The 21794-nt window shown below is 36.8% G+C and overlaps 1 protein-coding gene across 1 annotated transcript; it reads right to left on the bottom strand.

Annotated features, from left to right (window-relative positions):
• Window positions 1-5301: 5301 nt before the first annotated feature.
• sf3b2 (splicing factor 3b, subunit 2) lies at window positions 5302-21155 on the bottom strand. Its single transcript, XM_051900333.1, has 22 exons — window positions 20987-21155; window positions 20539-20582; window positions 20398-20457; window positions 20132-20287; window positions 19783-19845; window positions 18459-18588; window positions 17582-17685; window positions 17390-17498; window positions 16991-17094; window positions 16697-16894; window positions 16224-16346; window positions 16055-16135; window positions 15535-15762; window positions 13456-13605; window positions 13280-13369; window positions 13010-13117; window positions 10666-10773; window positions 9850-9992; window positions 9655-9756; window positions 8453-8552; window positions 6144-6344; window positions 5302-5541 (listed from the first exon to the last, which is right to left on the bottom strand). Exons 1-22 carry the CDS (start codon window positions 21090-21092, stop codon window positions 5470-5472), a joined length of 2580 nt encoding a protein of 859 aa, XP_051756293.1. The 5' UTR covers window positions 21093-21155; the 3' UTR covers window positions 5302-5469.
• Between the last annotated feature and the right edge of the window lie 639 nt (window positions 21156-21794).

Below are 21794 nucleotides of genomic sequence, written 5' to 3'. Positions count from 1 at the left end.
ACAGGGTACAAGGCATATTCTGGATGCAATTTCCTCTTAAAACACTACATGACAACAAAAACCACAACAGCACTTTTCAAAGCACTTGTGGTTCCACAGCAAACGGTTTTGTGTAAGTGGAGGGGATGAATTTGTTGTGATGGATGTGTAAAGTGTAGCTGTAAGAAGTTCACCATTCACTGACAAATACATTATTAAAAAATAAGTTAAATATTACAAAATAATACAAAAGTGATTGATATTAACTCTTTTGGTTTCATGTTTTTACCTCCAATTGTGTTACTCCATCAGTATTCAGGTGAAACTAGTTTCCCCCGAATGCTCTTTGGGAGCATATAAAACACAGTTAAGAATTCATGAATTATTGATGGTTTTCAATGTGGGTCAAATTTGAGTTTCTCAGAACAACAGGAAGGGGTATACAGCTCATTTTCATGACTCCATGGCTGATTTTGTTTGACGTGTTTTAGAGTTTGTTAATGTCTGATGGATTTGTAGATATCAGATATATCCTTATTAAAATTGTCCGCTGCTATGGCATTTTGAAATGTTTCCTTCATATCTGTCTCAAACATAACACTGCCATTAAATATTTTGATATATTTTATATGATATATTTAGATATTTGTGCAGATTTTAGTTAATATTGTCAAATAGCTGTCAATTTAAATTAAACAATTTTCTGTACATCTCATTATTAAATTATTTAATGCATTATTAAATTTAAAAAAATTAAGTCTGTGTATTTATCTATCTGTCAGCTCTCTAAATTGCTCTTTAAATATCAGTACTGATATCAAATTTGTTATGAGCCGTATTAAGGGCCTTCAACGGGACACTGAACTTGTCTATACTATAATGCAGTTTATTAATTAGTCACCCCATGTCAAAGTGTCCACAATTTGCATGCATTTGATTAAACATACAACCCGTCGCAACCGACATTTGAGGTTAAACAACGTTTTATCTGAGGTCAAAGCTAACTTCATTGCACTTTGTTGGTCATGTGATCATGTGTCAGCAACATTATAATGCGCCCGGATTATAGATATGACACTGATCCTCTCCTGTCCTAATACACACATCCACATCATCATCAGGACAGAGAGGAATGGGACGCGAAGGTCAATTAGAAAAGGCCCCTGTGTCATAACAAGCCACCGCTGAGATTATAAAAGCCAAGTCACATGTGCCGGAAAGTATATATAAGTAGATACAGCCTAAAAAATAAATGTTCCAAAAGAGATTTTTTTTTTTTTTTTTTCAGCAGTGCCATAGAATAACCATTTTTGGTTCCCTAAAAGAACCTGTCAGTGAACAGTTCTTAAAAGAACCACTTTTTCCTAGTGTGAAGAACTCCATTAAAACCTTTCTTATATCAGTTCCATGGTTGTAAAAAAAGTTCTATATGGAACAATCAATGCCAATAAGAGCCGTTACTTTTAAAGGTGCAGTAAGCAATTTCTGAGAAACGCGGTTCAAAAGTGGATTGGACTGAGCAGTACAACACACTTGTAGCCAATCAGCAGTAGGGGGCGTGTCTATTCATGATGGGGGAGGAGAGAGAGAAAGAGGGAGATTTGAAGAAAGATTGTGGAAAGAGAGATGGCTGAAGCTAGAGCTGCACGATTAATCATAAAAAGATCGCGATCTAGATTCAGACACCCACGTGATCTAATTATTAATGACAATGATTCGTAAAATCCTACCGGAACATTGAAATCTATGTTTGTGCTCCCGCACTAAGCCAGAGAGAGCAGTATTGAACCAGTAGTTATTTCTGTTACCAATATTCAAATTATCACAGAAGTACTGAGATAAAATTTTACAGTTAGGATATAAACACTGGATTTATACGATAGCGATAGAAATCAGTGTTTATATCCTAAAAATAAATAATTAAATAATTCATTCAAATTAATTAAATATTTTTTCCAGCAATTAGAGTCCAGCAATTAATATTTTGTCAGAACCTCTAGTAAATTACATGTTATTTTGTTTAGTTGTCTATTCAGAATCGTGGGAGAATTCCGATCTCTATGATCTCTATTTGAAACCAATAAATAGTTATTCTCATTTTATTAAGAATCGTGCAGCTATAGCTGAAGTCAAAAAATTATACTTCACTTTTTACTCGTACACGAGATTCAGCGTACAGTCTGCGTGATGTGAATTTCATCATCAGAAGAGTGCACATGTACTGTACAAGCACAGCCAGATTTTTGTAACCGTGCATACTTTGTATTCGCGGGTCGCACGTGCACATTAATTTTTTTTTTTTGCAGTAATTAGTGTAGCCACAAGGTGGCAACCGTGCCCTGGGGCTGTCGATTCACAAGGTAGTCAAAGAAAACAAAGATAGTTATATGGGTTGTAACTTGTGGCAAGGGATTGCTCAGAACTGTGCATGGGTCGAACACCTGTGTACGCGTACGAGTCAAATGAAGTTTGCAAGGCCGTGCGTTTGACTGTGCGCACACACTAGTGCACGCATAAAAAAAAAATTAAGTGGGCTTGAGAGACATTACAAAAGGTTGCTGAGGTTGGTTTTGCTGTTTCACAGAACTAAGATATGCTGTTGTTGTAATTTTAGCTCTAGTAACTACAGTTTTGAGTGTCATTTTTTGTCTGGAGCTGGCGACTAACAACCATATCTTGCTTGTATATACTATTGTGTACTGTATGTTCATTGTTTGTTCTTTCTTGTCGTTTGTTTGTCATTTTCGCTTTATTTTTCGCTTCTGCAATGATGAAGAGACATCAATTGCGTGTTTATGTCTTTTGTGGGTGGAGCAATGAAGGAGTGTTTGTTTGGGTTGATTTCAAATATCAACAGTGTTTCTCAGAAGTCGCTTACTGCACCTTTAAAAGTGTTTTTCTCACTTTTTTCACATTTTCTCACGTTTAAAATAGTTGTTTAGTCACACAGTTCTAGGCAAATAGGATATTATTTGTCCAGTAAGCAGGCAGTGGGAAACCCATGCGGAGGCTGGTGATGAAAGCACATCTATATTTATCAGACTCATTAACCCCTGTGGGCGTCTGATGGAGAAACACGACCCGGCTGATGCTGACCAATGCATGACACAGCTGGGCTTCTCCTGAGAGAAGCGTGTGTGTGTGTGTGTGTGTGTGTGTGTGTGTGTGAGCCTCCAGCTTTCGTTGTGTTTATGACTTCATCTTTTAATGAGTGCAGCCTGAAGGACGCTGACGATGTTGTACAATTGAAACGGAAGGTAAGCACCTACGCCTGTGGATATTCAAATCAAACCGCTAATTAGTTGAGTCATTACAAGCTGGCTTTGAAAACGCTGGATTTACTGGTTTGAATCACAATTTTAGACATGCAAAAGTGTAGTGCTGCTCTTTAAAGTCTAAGAATATGAAAAGTTAGTCTGTTTAGATTTTATTTGAAGTATATGGAATGCCATTTTTGCTACATAAAGAAAAAATCATGCTTTGGTAAATCATAATAATGACATAAAAAGTAATAATTATGATATTAAAGTCAAAATTCTGAGTTACTAAGATGAAATTACGACACAAAGTCATAAATAGTAAACCATGACATAAAATGTCAAAATTGAGATGTCATAATTCTGATAAAAAAGTTAAAATTATGAGATAAAAAGTCAGTCATGACATGAGGAGTCAAAATGATGAGATAAGATGAAATTGTGACATTAAGTCATAATTGACATAAGTAAAAATTCTGACATAAAAAGTTGAAATTATGAGATGTCATATCATTTGGACTTTATGTCATGATTGACTTAATTTAATAATTTTGACTTGAATGTTGTGATCTCAAAAAAATAATGAGTCAAAATTCTGAGATAAAAAGTCAACAATGACATGAAATGTCAAAATTGAGTCATAAATTTGATAAAAGTTGAAATTATGAGATTGCCATAATTAACAAAAATCAAAATTATGACAAGTGAAAATTATGAGATAGTCAATCATGACATAAGCCAAAATTATGATACTAAAATGAAATTATTGATATAAGTTGAAATTTAGACTTTTTTGTCATGCTTTTATGATCTTAAAGAATCATATGTCAAAATTATGAGTCAACCATGACATAAAATGTTAAAATTGAGATACTAAATCATAATTGAGAAAAAGTTGTAATTATGAGATAAAGTCAATCATTAGTCATACAAAAAAAAAAAAAATTGAAATTATGAGAGTGTCATAATTAACAAAAAGTTAAAATTATGATAAAAATGTGAAATTATGACAATGCAAAAAAGTTAATTATGACTTATATAATATATACCTATGTCAAATGATTTAGCTCATAATTTCAACTGCCATAATTGTTTTAATCATTTCTACTGTCATATTTGATTTAGTGTCTTGTGTCAGATTTTTTTATGTCGGAATTATGACTTTTTTTTTCATAACTGATTTCCCAAAGCATTTTTTTCTGTTGCAGAAATGTTCTCCCATAAGGAAATGTGAGCGTGACTGCTGTGCAAAACCCGCTTCAACAGCACACCGTCCTGAACAAGATTTATTTCAGGAATCATTCATGTCTTACTCAGCTGAAACCACAAAACAATAGAAGGGCTGAGATGATATTGGAGCACTTAAAATGAAGTCACTGTTCGGAAGAAGTCTGGAATGTGACAAACCGCATCTTTCCCATCGGTGTAGCATGTTTCAGCTCATTCAGACGGCGTGTTTCGAGGGAAATGAGTGTGTTGTCTGAGAAAGCATATTTGAGTGTTTGTTTGCTCTTGGCTGAGGTCAAGTGGCAGTGAAAGTTTTATGTAGGTCAAACCAAATCCCAGACATCAGGTGACGGCAAGACTTCCTGACAGGCCTCTCGCTTTCCCCCTGCTGGCCTGAGCGTGTCAATGCAGACCTCAAATGCATCAAGCCATTTAGAAAAAAACCCCACTAATTTTTATGTAAATAAAAACCCTATTCAGATAGCAGGCAAACAGAACAATGAATACCACAATATTTCCAGTAGTTTGAGGTTAATGACTAAGGTTTTTTTAAAATCATGTTAAAGTTAACACTCACAAAGATTAATTTCTAAAAAACTACAAAAATGTTTGTCATTGTTAAAATTTCTGTAATATAAATTTACATTTTAAAATGACTTTCCTACTCCTAGAATGCCATTTTAAACTGATATTTCCAGGATTTCTAGGACAAACGCTGCATATAAATACAACATATTTCAGATGAAACCAAACAAACTAGAACTACATAAGCAAGTTGCTTGAACGGTTAAACCTAAAAAAGTGAATGAATTGTTAAATAAAACACTGTAGCAACAGCTTGTCATGGACTGCCATTTTATTTACAAAAACATTGAGCATAAATGAAAAACGCCACTCACTGTAATGTTACGTACAAACACAAGTGTGCTTCTACACATTATCAGCAGATAAAAAGAATAAGAAATGAAGGATGAGTATCGCTGGTCCCCCACGGCTCTCGGCAGGGCTAAAACTTGAACTCTTTGTACTTCTTTGCTCCAGAGCGTGTATCCTGCGGCTGTGCCTTGCGTTTCTTTTGCTGCGAGGAATAGAGGAGAGAAATATTTTAGGAAACACGCTAACCATTTATAAATAAGACAAACAAAGATGGTTCATAAAACATCTTATTTTATCAGCTGCATTTAAAGTGGCTCTCCTAGAGCAACTGTATTTTTATTGTGCCCCATTTAATAAAGACATGTTTCCTCTTTAATATTGCGATTCTAAAATTCTTTATTTTATTACATAGTAACCTCTGCAAAACTTTTCAATATCATGCAAGGTTATATACATCCAAAAATCAAAATGTGAAAAGTTACAAAAATGTGGCATAAAGACAACAAAGTCTATTTAGGATTGCGATTTTGGTGTAATTAAGCACATTTAGCCTCAGTTTGAATATAATAATAATAATAATAATAATAATAATAATAAAATATAAGAATGATCATAGAAATTTGGAGGACAAAAAAAAAAAAAAAAATCTAGCTATATTTAATGTAATAATGCAAGATAACTTGTTTCTTTGTTTTTGCAGTGATATATGATCTGAACACTTTTGCTGCAGTTAAACTGGAGCACTTGTGATTGGCTGCAGTATTTCAGATCCTCCAATCACTGAACTGATCCATCTCAACTCACCTTCTGTTTGGCCGCGTGTTCGGCCACCATGTCGCTGAAGTCTTCTTTCTCCACCTGCGCCTGCTGCTCCCTGACGTGCTCCTCGTACTTCTGCGTCATGGCCATGGGGTCCAACTCCAGCTCCTCTGGGGCCAGAGCCACTTCCACAGCCTGAGAGTCTCCGCCCAGCGCTGAGACTCCGCCCTTACGGCTTGTCACCGCCTGGATCAATGACGGAGGAGAGCAAGACAAAATGAGAGGGGAAGTAGCAAGAAAACATGATAGATACAAGTCACATTTATTTATATAGCACTTTATGCTAGCCAGTTCGCAGTAATAAACAGGAAAATAACAGTGTTCATGTAAAATTTATCAATTATGAAATTCAAATTCTATGGTAAAGCAGGCATACAGAAGACAAGTGTCATTCAGTTCAAGTCAATTCAGTGTTGATTCAGTTCAATAAAGATAATCAATTATGAAACTAGTTCGATTCAGCTATAAGCAGCTCTACTGAAGACAACAGTATTACTTAAGGCTTGGACAATAAATCGATGCATCGCGAATCAAGAAATGATTCTGGATCGATTTTGATATTTTCCGAATGCATTGCGATTCTCTCTCGAATCGATACTGAACTTCGTTTTTAACAGCAGATGGCACTGTGTACTTTAGAAACAGCCGTACTCTGCTTGCTTCCAATTCCTTACACACACCACCAGAACCTTCTATAAAATAATTATTCATAAAGTTCGAAAAGGTTGAAGCGAATTACAAGGGTGTTTGCAGCGGGCTGTTTACATTAATCTTGCATCATAGGTGCAAATACATCCTCAGACTGAACGCACAAACGCTCTTCTTCCTGAGCTTTTGAGCATGCGGTTAAAAACTAGCCTAGAGCACCATCTGCTGTTAAAAACTAAGCTCAGAATCGATTCAAGAGAGAATCGCGATGCATTCGGAAACTCAAGTGATGTCCGGCCTAGGGAAAAAAACAAAAGTCATCCTCACCATTATTCAAATTATATAAAAAAATTAAGCATAATGCATAGTTGTGCTTGGAGTCTATTGTTTTATTTGTGATGAAACATGTCAAATTAGTGTTTTGCTCTTCCCTCGTATTTAAAATATTAAATACGGGGGATTCTCTTATTTTGGTTTAATTGTACTTGTAGAGTTATTAAAAGCAAATATCCCCTCCAGACATCACTTTTGGCCACTACTATACTGAATATTAATTGTCTTATAAACCCCAACTGATCAAGCCAAAGATGACAAATCTCATTCATTTCACATTCGGTGCAGTGGCATTAACACTATATAGCTGACATTTCTACCACCGCATGACACACACCATCATATCCGCCCAGCTGTTCGCTTCTGCGCATCACTGTGACACTTGCGATCGTTTATATTCTCGCTGTCGTTTTAAATGCAAACGAGTCCCATATGGATGGAGTCATTTGCATGTGATGGCTGTGAGAAATGAGATGCAGATCTGATGGAGACATGTGAAGTCAGCGCTCTGTTATCAGAGGCCTCTAAAGGTTATCTGCCACCTAGACGTCTAAATCGACTACACAGAGAACTCTGGGATATGAGACAGATGTTGTCTGGCTGCGACCGTGTAAAACACCAGAGGCGAAATGATTACTATTGAGAAAAAAAAAAATAATAATAAAAAAAAAAAATCGTTTGGCTCAGTAAGCACTGATTCATCTCATGTCTCATCTCAAGCATCTGGTTTTGTTTTTGAAAATATCAATGGGATGATGATGCATAATGAGTCAATTGTTTTTAATTAACAATATTTTAGGTTTAAATGTATGAGTGAACGTGTGCATCTTTGGTCCTGTAACTTTCTTATCCACCCTTTTCTGAATGAGTCTGCTGTGTTTTAAATTATGGATGGTTAAGGGAACTTCCATTCAAAAAGACTAAAATAAACCATTCCAAATAATAAGGTTGTGTTATAAATACTATTTATATATCAGTTTGACTAAATGATCTGTACATTTGTCAACATAATCCAACAACCAATGTAACACTTCATATTTAAATGTGGCATTGGTGTCACAAGATAGTTGCAGGAGCTCTTTTCAGTCCAAAAAACACAATATCTGTAAAAATACAATCTGTTATCTTAGGCACAAAATATGTGTAATAAAAATGGAAGTTGCTGCAATTGGGGAAGCCACTGTGGCTCTATTTTCTTACATCAAAATGACTTGCGTCTCAGAGTGGAAGATGAAACAAACAAAATTTGCATAAAAATAGGTGGATGAAAACATGGCTTGTGACACACACAACCATCTCTCGCATAGTCGTACCGCAGTCATGTCGTAGATGTGTGTGGACGCCATCATAGCAGCCCCGACCGGTCCTGTTCTCCTCTCCGGAAGCACCGTGAACAGCTGAGGCGTCTCGTTCCTGAAAGCAAAAACAAGCACAAGTGTTAAATAAGCAGCGATTTATCAGATGCTTTTCTCTTAAGTGCTCGAGGAGAAACTGTGAGAGTTCACGAATCAGCACTTGCAGAGCTCAAACTTACAAGCTTCTGGTGAACAGCCCACATCTTAAACCACTACACCACACATTAGGTGCAAATGTAATTGCAAGTTTATTGGCAAGATTAAAATGAGGTTCTGCAGCACTAATGGAGTTACAAATTAAATTGCAGTCCAGTCAATGTGCCTTATGGGGCTTGGAGCTATAAACAGTGCAATAGTCACAGTGCACTTTTTTTTAATAAAACCGTCGTCTGTTTGATAGTTTATACTTTTTAGGCCTTTTAGTATAAATGTAAAAATATCCACCTTCAGCTTGTGGTTCACATGTCTTTTTGCTGTGAAATCTATTGATTTTTATAAAGTAAACATAAGAATAACTTTTAAATTGCTATTAATATTTCAAGATGAGCACTTACTGGACTGAAGCAGTTTAGGTTTATCCAGACATTTTTTTTAGAATAATCATGTTAAAATGTGAATCTCAAATATGAACATCAGAGGAAGATTTATTTGTTCATCACTGTAGTATTGCACTGCATTATGTTTTAAAACTACAGAGCTCTGATCATAACACTAATTTTAATTTCATCTTACTAAGACATCATTGGCAGATATAGAATGACGACTGATCTTTATATGCATTTTATGCAAGATCTCATTGAATTACACATTACAAGTAGCAGAATTTACTTCTTACTTTTTGGCCCTATAAATATCAGCATCTGCAACAAATCACATTTTTTGCAATTTGGGCCTCTGAATAAATATTTAGATGTTTTTTCCTCCAAGTATGAGCTCCATATTCTCATTTTATAAGGCATAAAAGCCTGATTTTTTTTTTATTTAAAAAAAAACAAACATGTTTTTTGTTAAGATTCTCTCTAAAGGGTCAATAAAAATAGATTTTTCTGACCATTTTATATGTGAGGCTTTACAGGGTTAGATAGATGGAAGAGCAATAGATTTTAAGGCCTTAAATTAGGCTCTGCTCCTCACATACATTCATATTTTCAGACACTCACCCGTCCATGATCTCTTCGATCTTCTTCTTCCTGAGCTCAATGAGCTCTGGAGTTTCCATGCCGGCAGGAACGGAGGAGAAGCCGCCCGGAGTGATCAAACCGCTGTAACAACAATGAGAAGAAACAGTCATGTCTTAAACACATGCAAGTGAATCAGTGCTGGAGACAGTTTGAATCATTGAGATGAATCGGCACCTGTCTGCAGGTGTGAAGAAACCCGTTTCATCTGGTTTGTCTTCGTCGCTCTCCTCCTCCTCTTCCTCCTCAGATGATTCCTCATCAGATGGCTCCAGTTCACCCCACGGGGTTCGGTCTACTTCCTCTTCCTCTGCTTTGGCCTGTCAACATCATCAGACAAACAACAGAATGAAGTCAAGTCACATTTATTTATTAGGCACTTAATACAATACAGATTGTTTCAAAGCAGCTCCACATTAATAAAACAGGAGTGTAACAGTGTTAATGCTGCATAATTCATCAATTATGAAATGAAATCAATTTAAGCTGTCAAGCTTTAGTTTTAGATCAGTATTGTTTCAAATCAGTTCAATAACAGTGTCAACTATCAGCCGAGCACTTTTGACAAAATATTTACTTGAAGACATCCTGAGATTTGAAGTTAATATTTCAATTAAACATGCGCTGAGTTTTGTGGTTCTCAGATGTTGGTTAATGCAGGAAAAATAAAATGTCATCTTTTTTAAACTATTAACTATTAGCTTTTCATCAACTCATGAATCCCATGGGTTTGGGAAACCCTGTTTTTGACGAAGGATGACTTGTAATAAGTTTTGCTTAAATTACATTTTATGAAAACTTGAATCCTTAATTATTTTCTGTATCAACAGTTTTATAAAAATCAATAAGCCATTTTGCTTTAAGAGGTTGTTATATCACGCAAACAGTTGTTCCCTAGCATGTTGTGCTTAACAATGCGGTTTAAATGTGACTATATTCACAATATGAGACAACCATTTGTGCTTAAATGTGCAACTAATTTTGTGTCCTCACCTGGAAGTCTATGGAGTTGGTTCCGAACACATCTCCGTACAGCGGTTTTCCTGTCTCATCCACAGGAGGTTTTCCCCACCCGCCGGCATGATACCCGAACGAACAGCTCTGAAAGAGACACAGACCTCAGTATGAACATCTCAGCTTTATATGAACATTACACTCATGATGCCCATCACATTTAGATTATATAACAGTTTTTCATGATCATATTGTGTTAATCAGATCCTCTAATGGAGAATGATGCGTATTTGTTGTTAGATCATCATTACTTTACCTCTAATTACTGACTAAATCAATTGGAAAATCTCTTCCTTCCTCATAAGAGGTTCCTCTAATCAAACATGACGGATCAGAGTTTTGCATATCACTGCTGGAAGCATTTGCATAATTTTATATAAATTGTGAAAAATAACAATTGCATGATGCAGGCAAACTACACAGTGGTGCCCAGTGTTGGGTGTAACGCATTACTGTAATTAAATTACTTATCCACTGTAAAAGTAAAGTAAGGGATTTCTGTTCAATTTTAGGTAATTTAATTACAGTTACTTATAATGTACTTGTGTTACATACTGTAAATTAGTTTAACGGTTCTGTTTAAATCAATATTGAATTTAAAATCTAAATTTGTCGTCTAAAGGTAAAAGTGAACGCCTCTTTAAAATCATTAGCTGTAGTGCAGTTGCGCGTGAGTTCGCAACTTCGAACCAGTTGGCTGCGTAGTCGCTGTCTAAAGATGTGGGCAGAAGCGAGTGGCTGTTTTACAGAATGGAAATATTACTTCACTGTTTTGACACAGGTAGGCAAGAACATTAGGGTAAAACGTAAGCTATGTCCTAGAGAGAAAAAAAAACTGCGCGCGCTCTCTGAGAGACGGTCTTCAGTCAGTGCGATCTCAACCAAAGCGCACACACATAGCCGCCTCTCGCGAGTGTCCAATTTTCGTGGTTTATTACACAAATGTTCAAATAAACACAGTTATGTCAAAATGCCTGTCTTGGCGTATATTCGCGTTGGTTATGTGAATATGAACAGCATGTGTAACAGCATATTGTCTCCGTCCATTAGGTCTTAGTGACAGCAGTCTTTAAAACATGCTACTGTCTACTATTGGCTGTCTGTATTATAAATAATAATCAAACAACAAAAGAAAAGCTTTAATAAGGATTAATCTATATTTAATTTATACAGTTATGACTATGCAGAGTTATTTTATTTGATTTTTCAATTTCTGTGGTATTTTTACTTACTACTACTAGACCTTCCTGGGGAAAAAAAAAAAAAAAAAAAAAAAAATTGCATTGTTTTATTTGTATTTTTATATATTTTTACCGTGGTATCGACTTTGGTATCGAGTATTGTGCACTTTTGGTGGTATCAGTACCGACTACTAGATTTTTGGTATAGTGACATCCCTATTTGTTACTAAATTATTTAAAGTATTATAAAGTAAATAAAAAGTATTATAATATATGTTTTAATAAAGTTTTAAAAAGCTATAAAAGGCTAAACTATTCCATGTTTGACTAAATTATTAAAAGAGTTTCCTTTCTATTGTCTATCTGGTCAAGGTTTATAGGGATTTTAAGAAATAATTAGTAAGTTACTTATTGAGTAATTAAATTACTTTTCAGACAGAGTAATTAGAAAAGTATTTTAAATACAACATTGATGATGTAATTAGTAATTAATTACTTTTTTGAAGTAACTTACCCAACACTGGTGGTGCCACACAATTAATGAACTTCCTAACTTAATTGACTAATGAACTTTTAAATATTTAATAGAGCTCACACTCTCAAACAATATTTTTCTAGCCTAAGAAATAGTTTCAAACTGAGCATAAATAGAAGCAACTATGCCCACACTCGCATCGCCGCAGCTCACCGGCGCCATCTTGTGCACCTAGGCTATATCCATTTCACTTGTAAAAAGTCCTTTACATTTGCCAAACATAGAACTCTTGGGTGTTTTTAAGAATATAAAAAAAAAAAAAAAAAAAAAGACAAACAAACCCAGCCCAGACTAGAAAAAGTAATGCAAAAGTAACAACACATAACTTTACATAAAAAGTAACCAACAACATTTTTAGGGAGTAGTGCAATAATGTAATACATTACTTTCCCCAACACTATAATTTTCAAAAATGTAATAAATGTAAATTAAAACCCTGCAAGCCAATTACACTACCATTTAAAAAAGAGAAAAAAAGGAAAAGCATCTAATACTTTCCATTAAAAAGTGACAAATAGTTAATTTTACAAGGATTTAGGCATGTATAGGAAAAAGTGTTACTTATGAAAGTAACATTCCTCAACATTTTTTCCCCGAGTGTGTGTACCTCTGGGATGGGGGCATTGAGGCCAGGGATCTTCAGGTTGGGGTAGGAGGGTGGAGGTCCATATCTCTGCATGGCGATCAGCCACGGCGGAGGAACTTTATGAGAGTTCTGCCGAGATAAACGTGAAAAAGCAGCTAAAATTAGAAGAAATTACATAAACACCTAGTGCATGAAAAGCTCTCCTGCAATTTCATACAACAGTTGCTTTGCGAAAGCAGCTCAAAAAGGAAAAGCTTCGTTGTGTAATGCAATGCAGGATGAAGCACTCACAGGTCCTGTGGGCATCCCGAGAGCGACCCTCAGCTCATCAGACAGATCGCCTGGTTTCTTCTCCTTCAGCCTAGTCTCAAACTCTTTTCCCTGAAAAAGCAAAGAGTTATTTTTTTTCTTAGAAAGTGCCATCATAACAAACAAACTGACATAATGATCAGGTAACACCAACGCACCTCATAGTACAGGTCCCCGTGTATTGTGAGCTTCGGTTTGATCTGCCATTTGAAGAAGGCGTCGTGCAGTTTCTGGTAGTCGATGTCGATCTTCCCCATCTTGGGCCGAACTTTCTCTCTCATTTTGGTCTTCATGGTTTTAGCATCTTCCTACAGGGATACGGAGACGTCAGTAAAGCTGACAGCAGAGGGAAATACGTCAACCCAGAACATTAAAGTTTAAATTAACAGGGTTGACAATATTAGAAACATCACTCAAGCGTGATCTCATATGGAAACAGCACAAAGACATGCCAGATGAAGCAAACAAATGATCACACATCAGTGTCACTTCCGACAGCCTCATGAGCTCATGTGGCACATTTCAAGATGGTAAAGAAATACAGAGCCGCTCTGCACAATGATTTGCTCAATGCTATTCAATTGCAGAGCTCATGTTTGACAAAAAAAAAAAAAAGCAGCTTTTTTTGTCAGCTAGTGGTGTAACTATATACTCATGTCACGATTCGACACAAATCGCAATACTGAACTCATGGCTTTCGCAATATTTTAAGCCAAAATAAAGACAGGTTTTGTTATTGTTAGTACTTTATTATTATTTTATCATCATCAGGACCCACAGATATTCCCCCTTTACATTATTACACATTATATTCAACACCATATATAGTAGTTTAATGTAGTTATATCACTGAAACTCTGTAAACTTTCATTTTTTCCTCATGCAGTACTCAAGCTTTCAATGCAGGCATTCGTTGGATCTCTTACACAGACAAGCTGCACATGCACAGACTCTCTCGGTGCTCACTATGCCCTGCCTCTCCCTCTATTAATGCACCTACATATAAGAATAAACCATCTTACATGCTTTAAATAATCATACTACTAAAAGTAAATGTGATATGGTGATTTAAATGATGTTTGCGCTTTCACTTTGAGAAGTGCCGTTCCTTTAGATGATCAATACAATCAATCACAGCTCTTATCACAAGAAATTGTGTAAAAATGGTGAGTTCATTAAATGGGGGAAAGAAATCTCAGGTTTCATAAAAAATAAAAAAAATAAAATATATCTTCATTTGTGTTTTGAAGTTAAACAAAAATCTTATAGGTTTGAAACGACATGAGGGGAAGTACATGACAGAATTTATATTTTTTGGGTGAATAATACCTTATAAATACAGTAAGCTGAACTTTGGATAAAACTAACTCTATATCGCAAATCATATCGTTTACACCAACAACACAGTGTCGCATTTTTATATCACGATATCTCCATATAACGATGTATCTAATTGTCAGCAGATCCGTTTTTATGAACACTATATTGAATATTAAAGGGATAGTTCACCCAAAAATGAAAATTTGATGTTTATCTGCTTACTTTGATGTCCTAAGACACGAAACGATCGGTTTGTGTGAGAAACCGAACAGTATTTATATCATTTTTTACCTCTAATACACCACTATGTCCAACTGCCTTGAGCGCATGCACGGCATCCGGTGTGTGAGGTCTGAATGCACTCTGATGCTGGAAGCGATCGCTCGCACTCATTGACATATACACGCGAGAGATCACTTCGGTCATCGGAGCGCGTTTTTAGACCTCACCAACCGGATGCTCAAGGCAGTTGGACATAGTGGTGTATTAGAGGTAAAAAAAATGATATAAATACTGTTCGGTTTCTCGCACAAACCGATCGTTTCGTGTCTTAGGACATCAATGTGTCGTCACGAGCCGCAGGGTTTAATTTGGATTTGTCTGTGCATGTTTTTTTGACTCTTATAGATGGAGTTCCCATTGACATGCATTATACGACTGACAGACCGCAACGGTTGGAGTTAAAAATCATCATTTGTGTTCTACTGAAGAAACAAAGTCACCTGCATCTTAAATGCCCTGGGGGTAAGCAGATAAACATCAAATTTTCATTCTTGGGTGAACTATCCCTTTAAAGTGGAAAGGTCTTGCACACTGACGTTACTTTCAATCTTTATAACCTTTATCCAAACAGCTACATTCTGGTTTTATGCCCTTGTTCAAAAAAATTTGATCAAACATATGAACCCAAGCAGTACCTTCTCCTGCAGGGCTTCTCTCATCTCCTGGATGCCGGTTCTCCTGATGAACTCGGGCAGCTCAAACGGAGGTTTCTCTATGCCTCTCTTTCCCTGCAGGTACTTCCTCTTGAAGCACCAGTGACGCGGCACGGGCACAGTGTTCCTGGTAGCCTTCAGGTGAACCAGCAGCTTGGGCTCCTGTGCAGTCACATCGTGCATCTCCACCACGTCAGGACGGGCTACAAGCTGACAGACAGAGGAAGGGGCAAACGTTATGAAGGGTGACAATTCAATTTTACCTAACATTAGTACTGAAAACAGCAACAATTCCCACTTTGAAATGACTGGACCATGTTATTTGAGTGCCAAGTAAACATTGAAGATGTAATTGCGACGAAAATTGTTATTAAATTTTGAATTACAATGCTATATTGTTATGCTTTTTGTTAAGTACATTTACAACATTTAATATGCATTTTAATCTAAACTATGAACTCTAAGGTGGTCTTAATGGTGATTTTGATAAAATAAATGTTACCTGTTTGAGCTCTGCCACTGTCAATCTGTTCATTCTCCTCAGTTTCTTTTTGGACAGTTTGGGCAAGTCCTTCTTGGTTTCCTGTCAAAGAGGAAGTGGAGGGGTTAGACAGGCATATCATCAGGAGACCATAAGAGCTGGACGACTTTCAATGTGGCCTTCAACTCACCTCGTCACTGTCATCACTGTCTTTCTTCTCCAGCTCGAACCCCTTCTTCTTAAAGGAAAGAATTTCTGGCTTTTCAGGCTTCTCCGGCTCTTTTTCCTTCTCCTTTTTCACATCATCTGTCAGCTGTGATAGAAAGCCATTCAATGCCACATCCATCAAAACATAACATTTCAGTCTTTAAAATTCCAGTCTAGGTGAATGAAACTGAATGGATGTCAAACGGTCAACCAAAAGATCTGAATGCAACACCAAATAAGCATCATTCCTCATACTATCTCATATCAAATACGTTTTGCAGTTTAGTTTCAAGAAATGTTATTTTTGGACTTAGGAGGAAATGTTGAGCTCTGAAAGTTACAGTATGTACAGTTTATCTTATCTCAAAATACCAAGGAAATGTTGCATTTGCCAACAATTTTGTGACATCCTGTAATAAAGCATCTGGAGTTCCTGTTAAGCCTAAAGCTTCTGACCTTGAACGCCTCAAAGATCCTCTTAAAGAAGATGAAGTTTGGGTCGTAGATGGCGGGCTCCTCTGTCACGTACTCAATCTCCACCTCGGGCTCCTTCTCGCGGCCCTCCTCTTTCTTCCTCTCCTCCTCCTGCTCCTTCTCCTGCTCCCGCTTCTTCTTCTTGTTCTTCTTCTTTCTGTTCCTGCGCTTGCGGTTCTTCTGCAAGCAAGCGAGAAGGAATTAAGTAAAAGTGTTCAGAAGAAATAGATCAATGAGAGCCTTGCAAATGCTGATAAAATGGGTGAGGTGACCTACTTCTTTTTTAGAAAGTCCGCTTTCATCATCCTCATCCGAGTATCCACGGGCAGAAGAATTGTTCATGTCCATCTCTGCTGACTCTTCATCATCATCTTCCTCCTCTAAAGATAAAAAGATCCACAGAAATCAGTTAAACAACATTTCTATATTGTTTAAATGTAAACACTGTTTAAATCTAAACAAGCATTAACCTTCACAATGATTGAGTTCATTACTTCACACGCCCCCAGCTTGCAAATTCAAGCCTCAAAAGTAAATTCAGTGTTTCTCCCACTGGTAATTAGACTTGATGTGCTCAAGTGCTCTCATCTCGTAAATATGATCATTAGTGACATTAAGGCAGCATTTGAGCATAAAATCAACACTGTGGATTAGCGATCAGTTCCTTTTAGTGACCTGTAGGGGCGACGCTGAGCTGCTCCTGCCTCATTTCCTTCAGCTGCAGGATTTTCTCCAGAGCCTGAGGAATCTTCGGCCCAATGCCAACATCTTCACCCTGCCATGCCTGAACACACAAGTCAAGATCAGTAAAGAGATTGAGTTCATAAGTCAAACAGATCACACACTGAGGCTTTCAGGGTCTCGCACCTCTCTGGCGTCCTCTCCTGGAGGGGGCGGGACTTTCTGCCGTTGATTGGCAGACTGGGGCACCACAGAAACACCTGGAGGGGCCGGGCCACCTTGAGTCCCAACTACAGGAGGAAATCAATGTTTAAAGTAAAAATCACCCTGATCAAGATCAGATTTACAGGCTACAGTCGTTTTCTTGTCTTGTTGTCTTAAAGGGATAGTTCACCCAAAAATAAATATTCTGTCATTCTTTACTCACTCTGAAGTTGTTTTAAAATTTTATGAAGTTCTTTTTTTCTGTTGAACATAAAGGAAGATATTTTGAAGAACGTAGATAACCAAACAGCTGCTGTTCCCCTTTGAATTACATAGTATTTTTTTTTTTTTACTATAGAAGTCAATGGGTGCCGTCAACTGTCTGGTTAGCATCATTCTTCGAAATACCTTATTTTGTGTTTAACAGAAGAAAGAAACTCACAGGTTTGGAACAACTTGAAGGGGAGTAAAGGATGACAGAAGTTTCATTTTGGGGGAACTATCCACAGGTCCAACACCACAGGTGAATAGGGTGAAAAATTTAACTAATAGATTTCACCATACTTCCCCAGTTGATTGATTAAATAATGCAAAAAAAGTTTGCAATTTAAGTTTTATTAAACATTCAGTTTAAATGTGCAAATGAGGCATTATCTAATTAAATATGCACTCATTTTCAGAAATCTGAACATTGATAAAGCCATATTGATACAAACACAGGACATCCAATCAGCATGATCTGATATAAGGTTGACATGATTTGATGTTTGGGCATAAACTAAGTTGTTAACGAAAGCATCATGGTGAATCTGTGTTTTCCCATATTTTTCCCCAGTATAAACTCTATGGGGCGGCTGACCTCTGAGAGGGGGGATGGGGGGCAGGAGGTTGGGTCGAGGTCCCAGTTCAGGTCCTCTGGGGCCTGGTGCTGCCCCCTGCTGGACTTTAGCAAGTTCCTGCTGCCTCTCGTGTTCCAGAAGCACAGCAGCCTGAGAGAGAGACACACAAACACTCACTATAAGACCTTTAAACTTTGGAGTCATTCATACTAATTTACACTAAGTGAAAGGAATACACATTAAGTAAAATGCCAAATCAAAGTGAATGTGATAGGTGAAAGATCATGGGTTTCCTTAAACTGTACAGGTACACAACCTACATCACAGAATATGGATCAAAATACACTGCCCGCCCCGGCCAAAAAAAAAGCCGCTGTTTGGATTTTAATAGGCAAATACTTAAGAGTCTATGGATGGATCATTATTACAGTGATTTTTTTTTTTCTAGCATGTTTTATGTTTGGCAACGGTTCTTTTAACCCTAAAAGATGGAGTGTGTAGCTTTTCATTTCTTAAGCAACCATGTAGGAAGACACATCATGGCCATATTCCAGGATGACAATGTCAAGATTCATCAGGCTCAAACTGTGAAAGAATGGTTGGGAGGGAGCATGAAGAATCATTTTCACACATGAATTGGCACTGACCTTAACCTCAGTGTAAGTTTTTGGGATGTGCTGGAGGAGACTTTACAGAGTGCTCACCTCTTGTATTGTCAATACAAGATCTTGACCAAAAAATGATGCACCTCTCGATGGAAATAAATGTTGTGATGTTATTTCCATCAAGAGGTGCATAATTTTTTGGTCAAGAAAGATCTTGTATTGACAATGCAAGAGGTGAGCACTCTGTAAAGTCTATTCCAGCACATCCCAAAGACTTTCAATGAATTTAAGGTCTGGACTCAGAGGTGCCAATTCATGTGTGAAAATGATTCTTCATGCTCTCTGAACCATTCTTTCACAATTTGAGCCTGATAAATCTTAACATTGTCATCCTGGAATATGGCCATGATGTGTCTTTCTACATGGTTGTTTAAGAAATGAAAAGCTACACTCCATTTTTAAGAGTTAAAAGATCCGTTGCCAAACATATAACATACTAGAAACATAATAATCACTGTAATAATGATCCATTCATAGATTCTTAAGTATTTTCCTATTAAAATCCAATCAGCGACTTTGTTTTGGCTGGGCAGTGTATATATACTACCGTTCAAAAGTTTAAGGTCAGTACAATTTTTAATGTTTTTAAATTATTCACATTCATATAGCTGTTAATGTTTGTGTTATAAGACATTCTTTTGAAGACAACAGCACAGGGTAAATAAAAGTGAGCATTCACCCGTTTCTGCTGCTCTAGAAGCTCCTGTTCCTTCATCTGCTCATCCATCACCCGAGAATCACCCTAAACACACACATACGGTTATAAACAACAGCATGTAAACTGCAGTCAGGTGACCTGAGCACAATAAACCTTTATTTCATTGTATTCTTAACAGTGTTTGACCATTTATCATCACAACACAATAAGTTATTTAAGTTAAGTCATTAATAGAAAAGCTTGTCAGTAGTTACTTTGAGTAGCAACAGTAGTGGAACTTGACAGTAAAGTCCTGCAAACATCCATTATCTACAGCACAACTGCAGCTTACATCTCAGCAAAACTTTTTACAGAGTTCAGTGTCTCTCACCTGCGCGCCTCTGTCGTCGTGCTGCATCATGCCAGGCGGCTCCATGCCCATGTGGATGGGTGGAGGGCCGCCCATCATATTCATGGCCTGCATCATGTTCATGCCCGGTGGAAGGGGCATTGAGGGCATCGGGGGCATGGGCGGCAGACCTGGCATCTGACACACACACAGCACAAATTTTAATGCTTTTATTCTCAAGTATGTGATGCTTAGTTCTAATTAAAACACAAACACGTGATTAAATACAATAAAAGAAACAGCACTACCGTAGTCATGACCTTGTCATCTCCTCCTGACATGTTCGGCTTGGTTACGATCATCCCAGACTGCAGACGAAATAAATGTTACGCTCAAGCAAAGAAATAAAAGTTATGATCAGATTTGCAGTTTAAATCTGAATAACTTACCTGTGCATACGATTTCAGCCTGTCTATGAGCTCCTCTCTGGGACCTGAAGAACAGAAAACCATAAATGAAGATGGCAAACAACTCTGGACTGAATTAAACATGGTTTTACATGAGTTTAATATGTGCTAGTGTGTGACTGCAGTGTAAAACCGCTGCATTTAAATACGTTCACAGTTCTTGTTTACGCACAGATTCACACTGCGACATAATTTACACCTATTTAACGACATTCACAGGCAAAAGTGTTTAACTACCAGAATAAACGCAAATACAGCTTTTCATAAAACATATTTACATGTACTACACACGTAAGCGCGAAGTTTCGTGCACTAAAGGCCTGCAGGGCATCAGACAGGGAAATAAGAGGCTAACCGGCTAACGCTAACTAACAAAAAAAACTGAGTGAAACTTCGCTACAGCACTCTTATTAAAACGTTTTTATCTCACCCATATTAGGAGCACCAAACTCAGCCAGTTTGGCCTGCAGCTCGCCATGAGTCCATGTGTTAAAATCTATGTTTGATTCAGAGCCCGGCGGCCCGTCGCTAGCCATGATCAAGCTCTACGGCACAAACACGTTCAGGCGCGAGGGATCACGGGAACGCGACGCACTACATTATGGGTATTGTTGTTCATTATCGCGCAATTTGAAAATTGACGCGTTGGCGGTTGAGTTTCTCAAGCAGCACCACGCTGAAATAAATACGTTTAAGTTTATATATAAATTTAATATATAATTCAATTTAATATATATATATATATATATATATATATATATATATATATATATATATATATATATATATATATATATATATATATAATGGTATTTCATCTAACGCTTATTTTATTTAAAGTAACGAACATATTTGCATGGTTTTCGTTATAGTTAACTATAATAGACAAATTATATCAATAAACATGAGCGTTTAAATGATCAAGAAGAATATATTTGGTTTCTCGTCTGGGCAAATGTTTGTATATATTATTCTAGGATGCGTTTACCATGTTCTGCCTCAAGGTGATGGTCTTTCTAACATACATACATACATACATAAATAAATAAATAAATAAATAAATAAATATTACTGATATTTAATACCAGCCTTTGATATTGTGCGTGCAGTATGCAAAAGCATATCGAAATGCAAAGGTATATTAATTTCAAACATCTTAAAAATGGTGTCAAAACTCTGATCTTACAGTCTATACTATGAGATTTTGAGCTTTTTTGGTTCAAATAGACATTTTATTG

This window comes from Ctenopharyngodon idella, chromosome 7, assembly GCF_019924925.1.
Source record: "Ctenopharyngodon idella isolate HZGC_01 chromosome 7, HZGC01, whole genome shotgun sequence".
NCBI classification, from domain to species: Eukaryota; Metazoa; Chordata; class Actinopteri; order Cypriniformes; family Xenocyprididae; genus Ctenopharyngodon; species Ctenopharyngodon idella.
Note: the sequence above shows the minus strand (reverse complement) of the source record. Positions and strands in the feature narration are given on the sequence as shown.

What these genes read in the sequence shown, in the direction of transcription:
- sf3b2 (XM_051900333.1), bottom strand. Translation starts at nt 21,092, where the DNA reads ATGGCTAGCGACGGGCCGCCGGGCTCTGAATCAAACATAGATTTTAAC. An exon ending in GGCTGAAATCGTATGCACAG is followed by an intron (nt 20,458 to 20,538) that starts GTAAGTTATTCA and finishes TTTCGTCTGCAG; the next exon opens with TCTGGGATGATCGTAACCAA. An exon ending in CCAACTCCATAGACTTCCAG is followed by an intron (nt 9,993 to 10,665) that starts GTGAGGACACAA and finishes TGATGTTGACAG; the next exon opens with GCCAAAGCAGAGGAAGAGGA.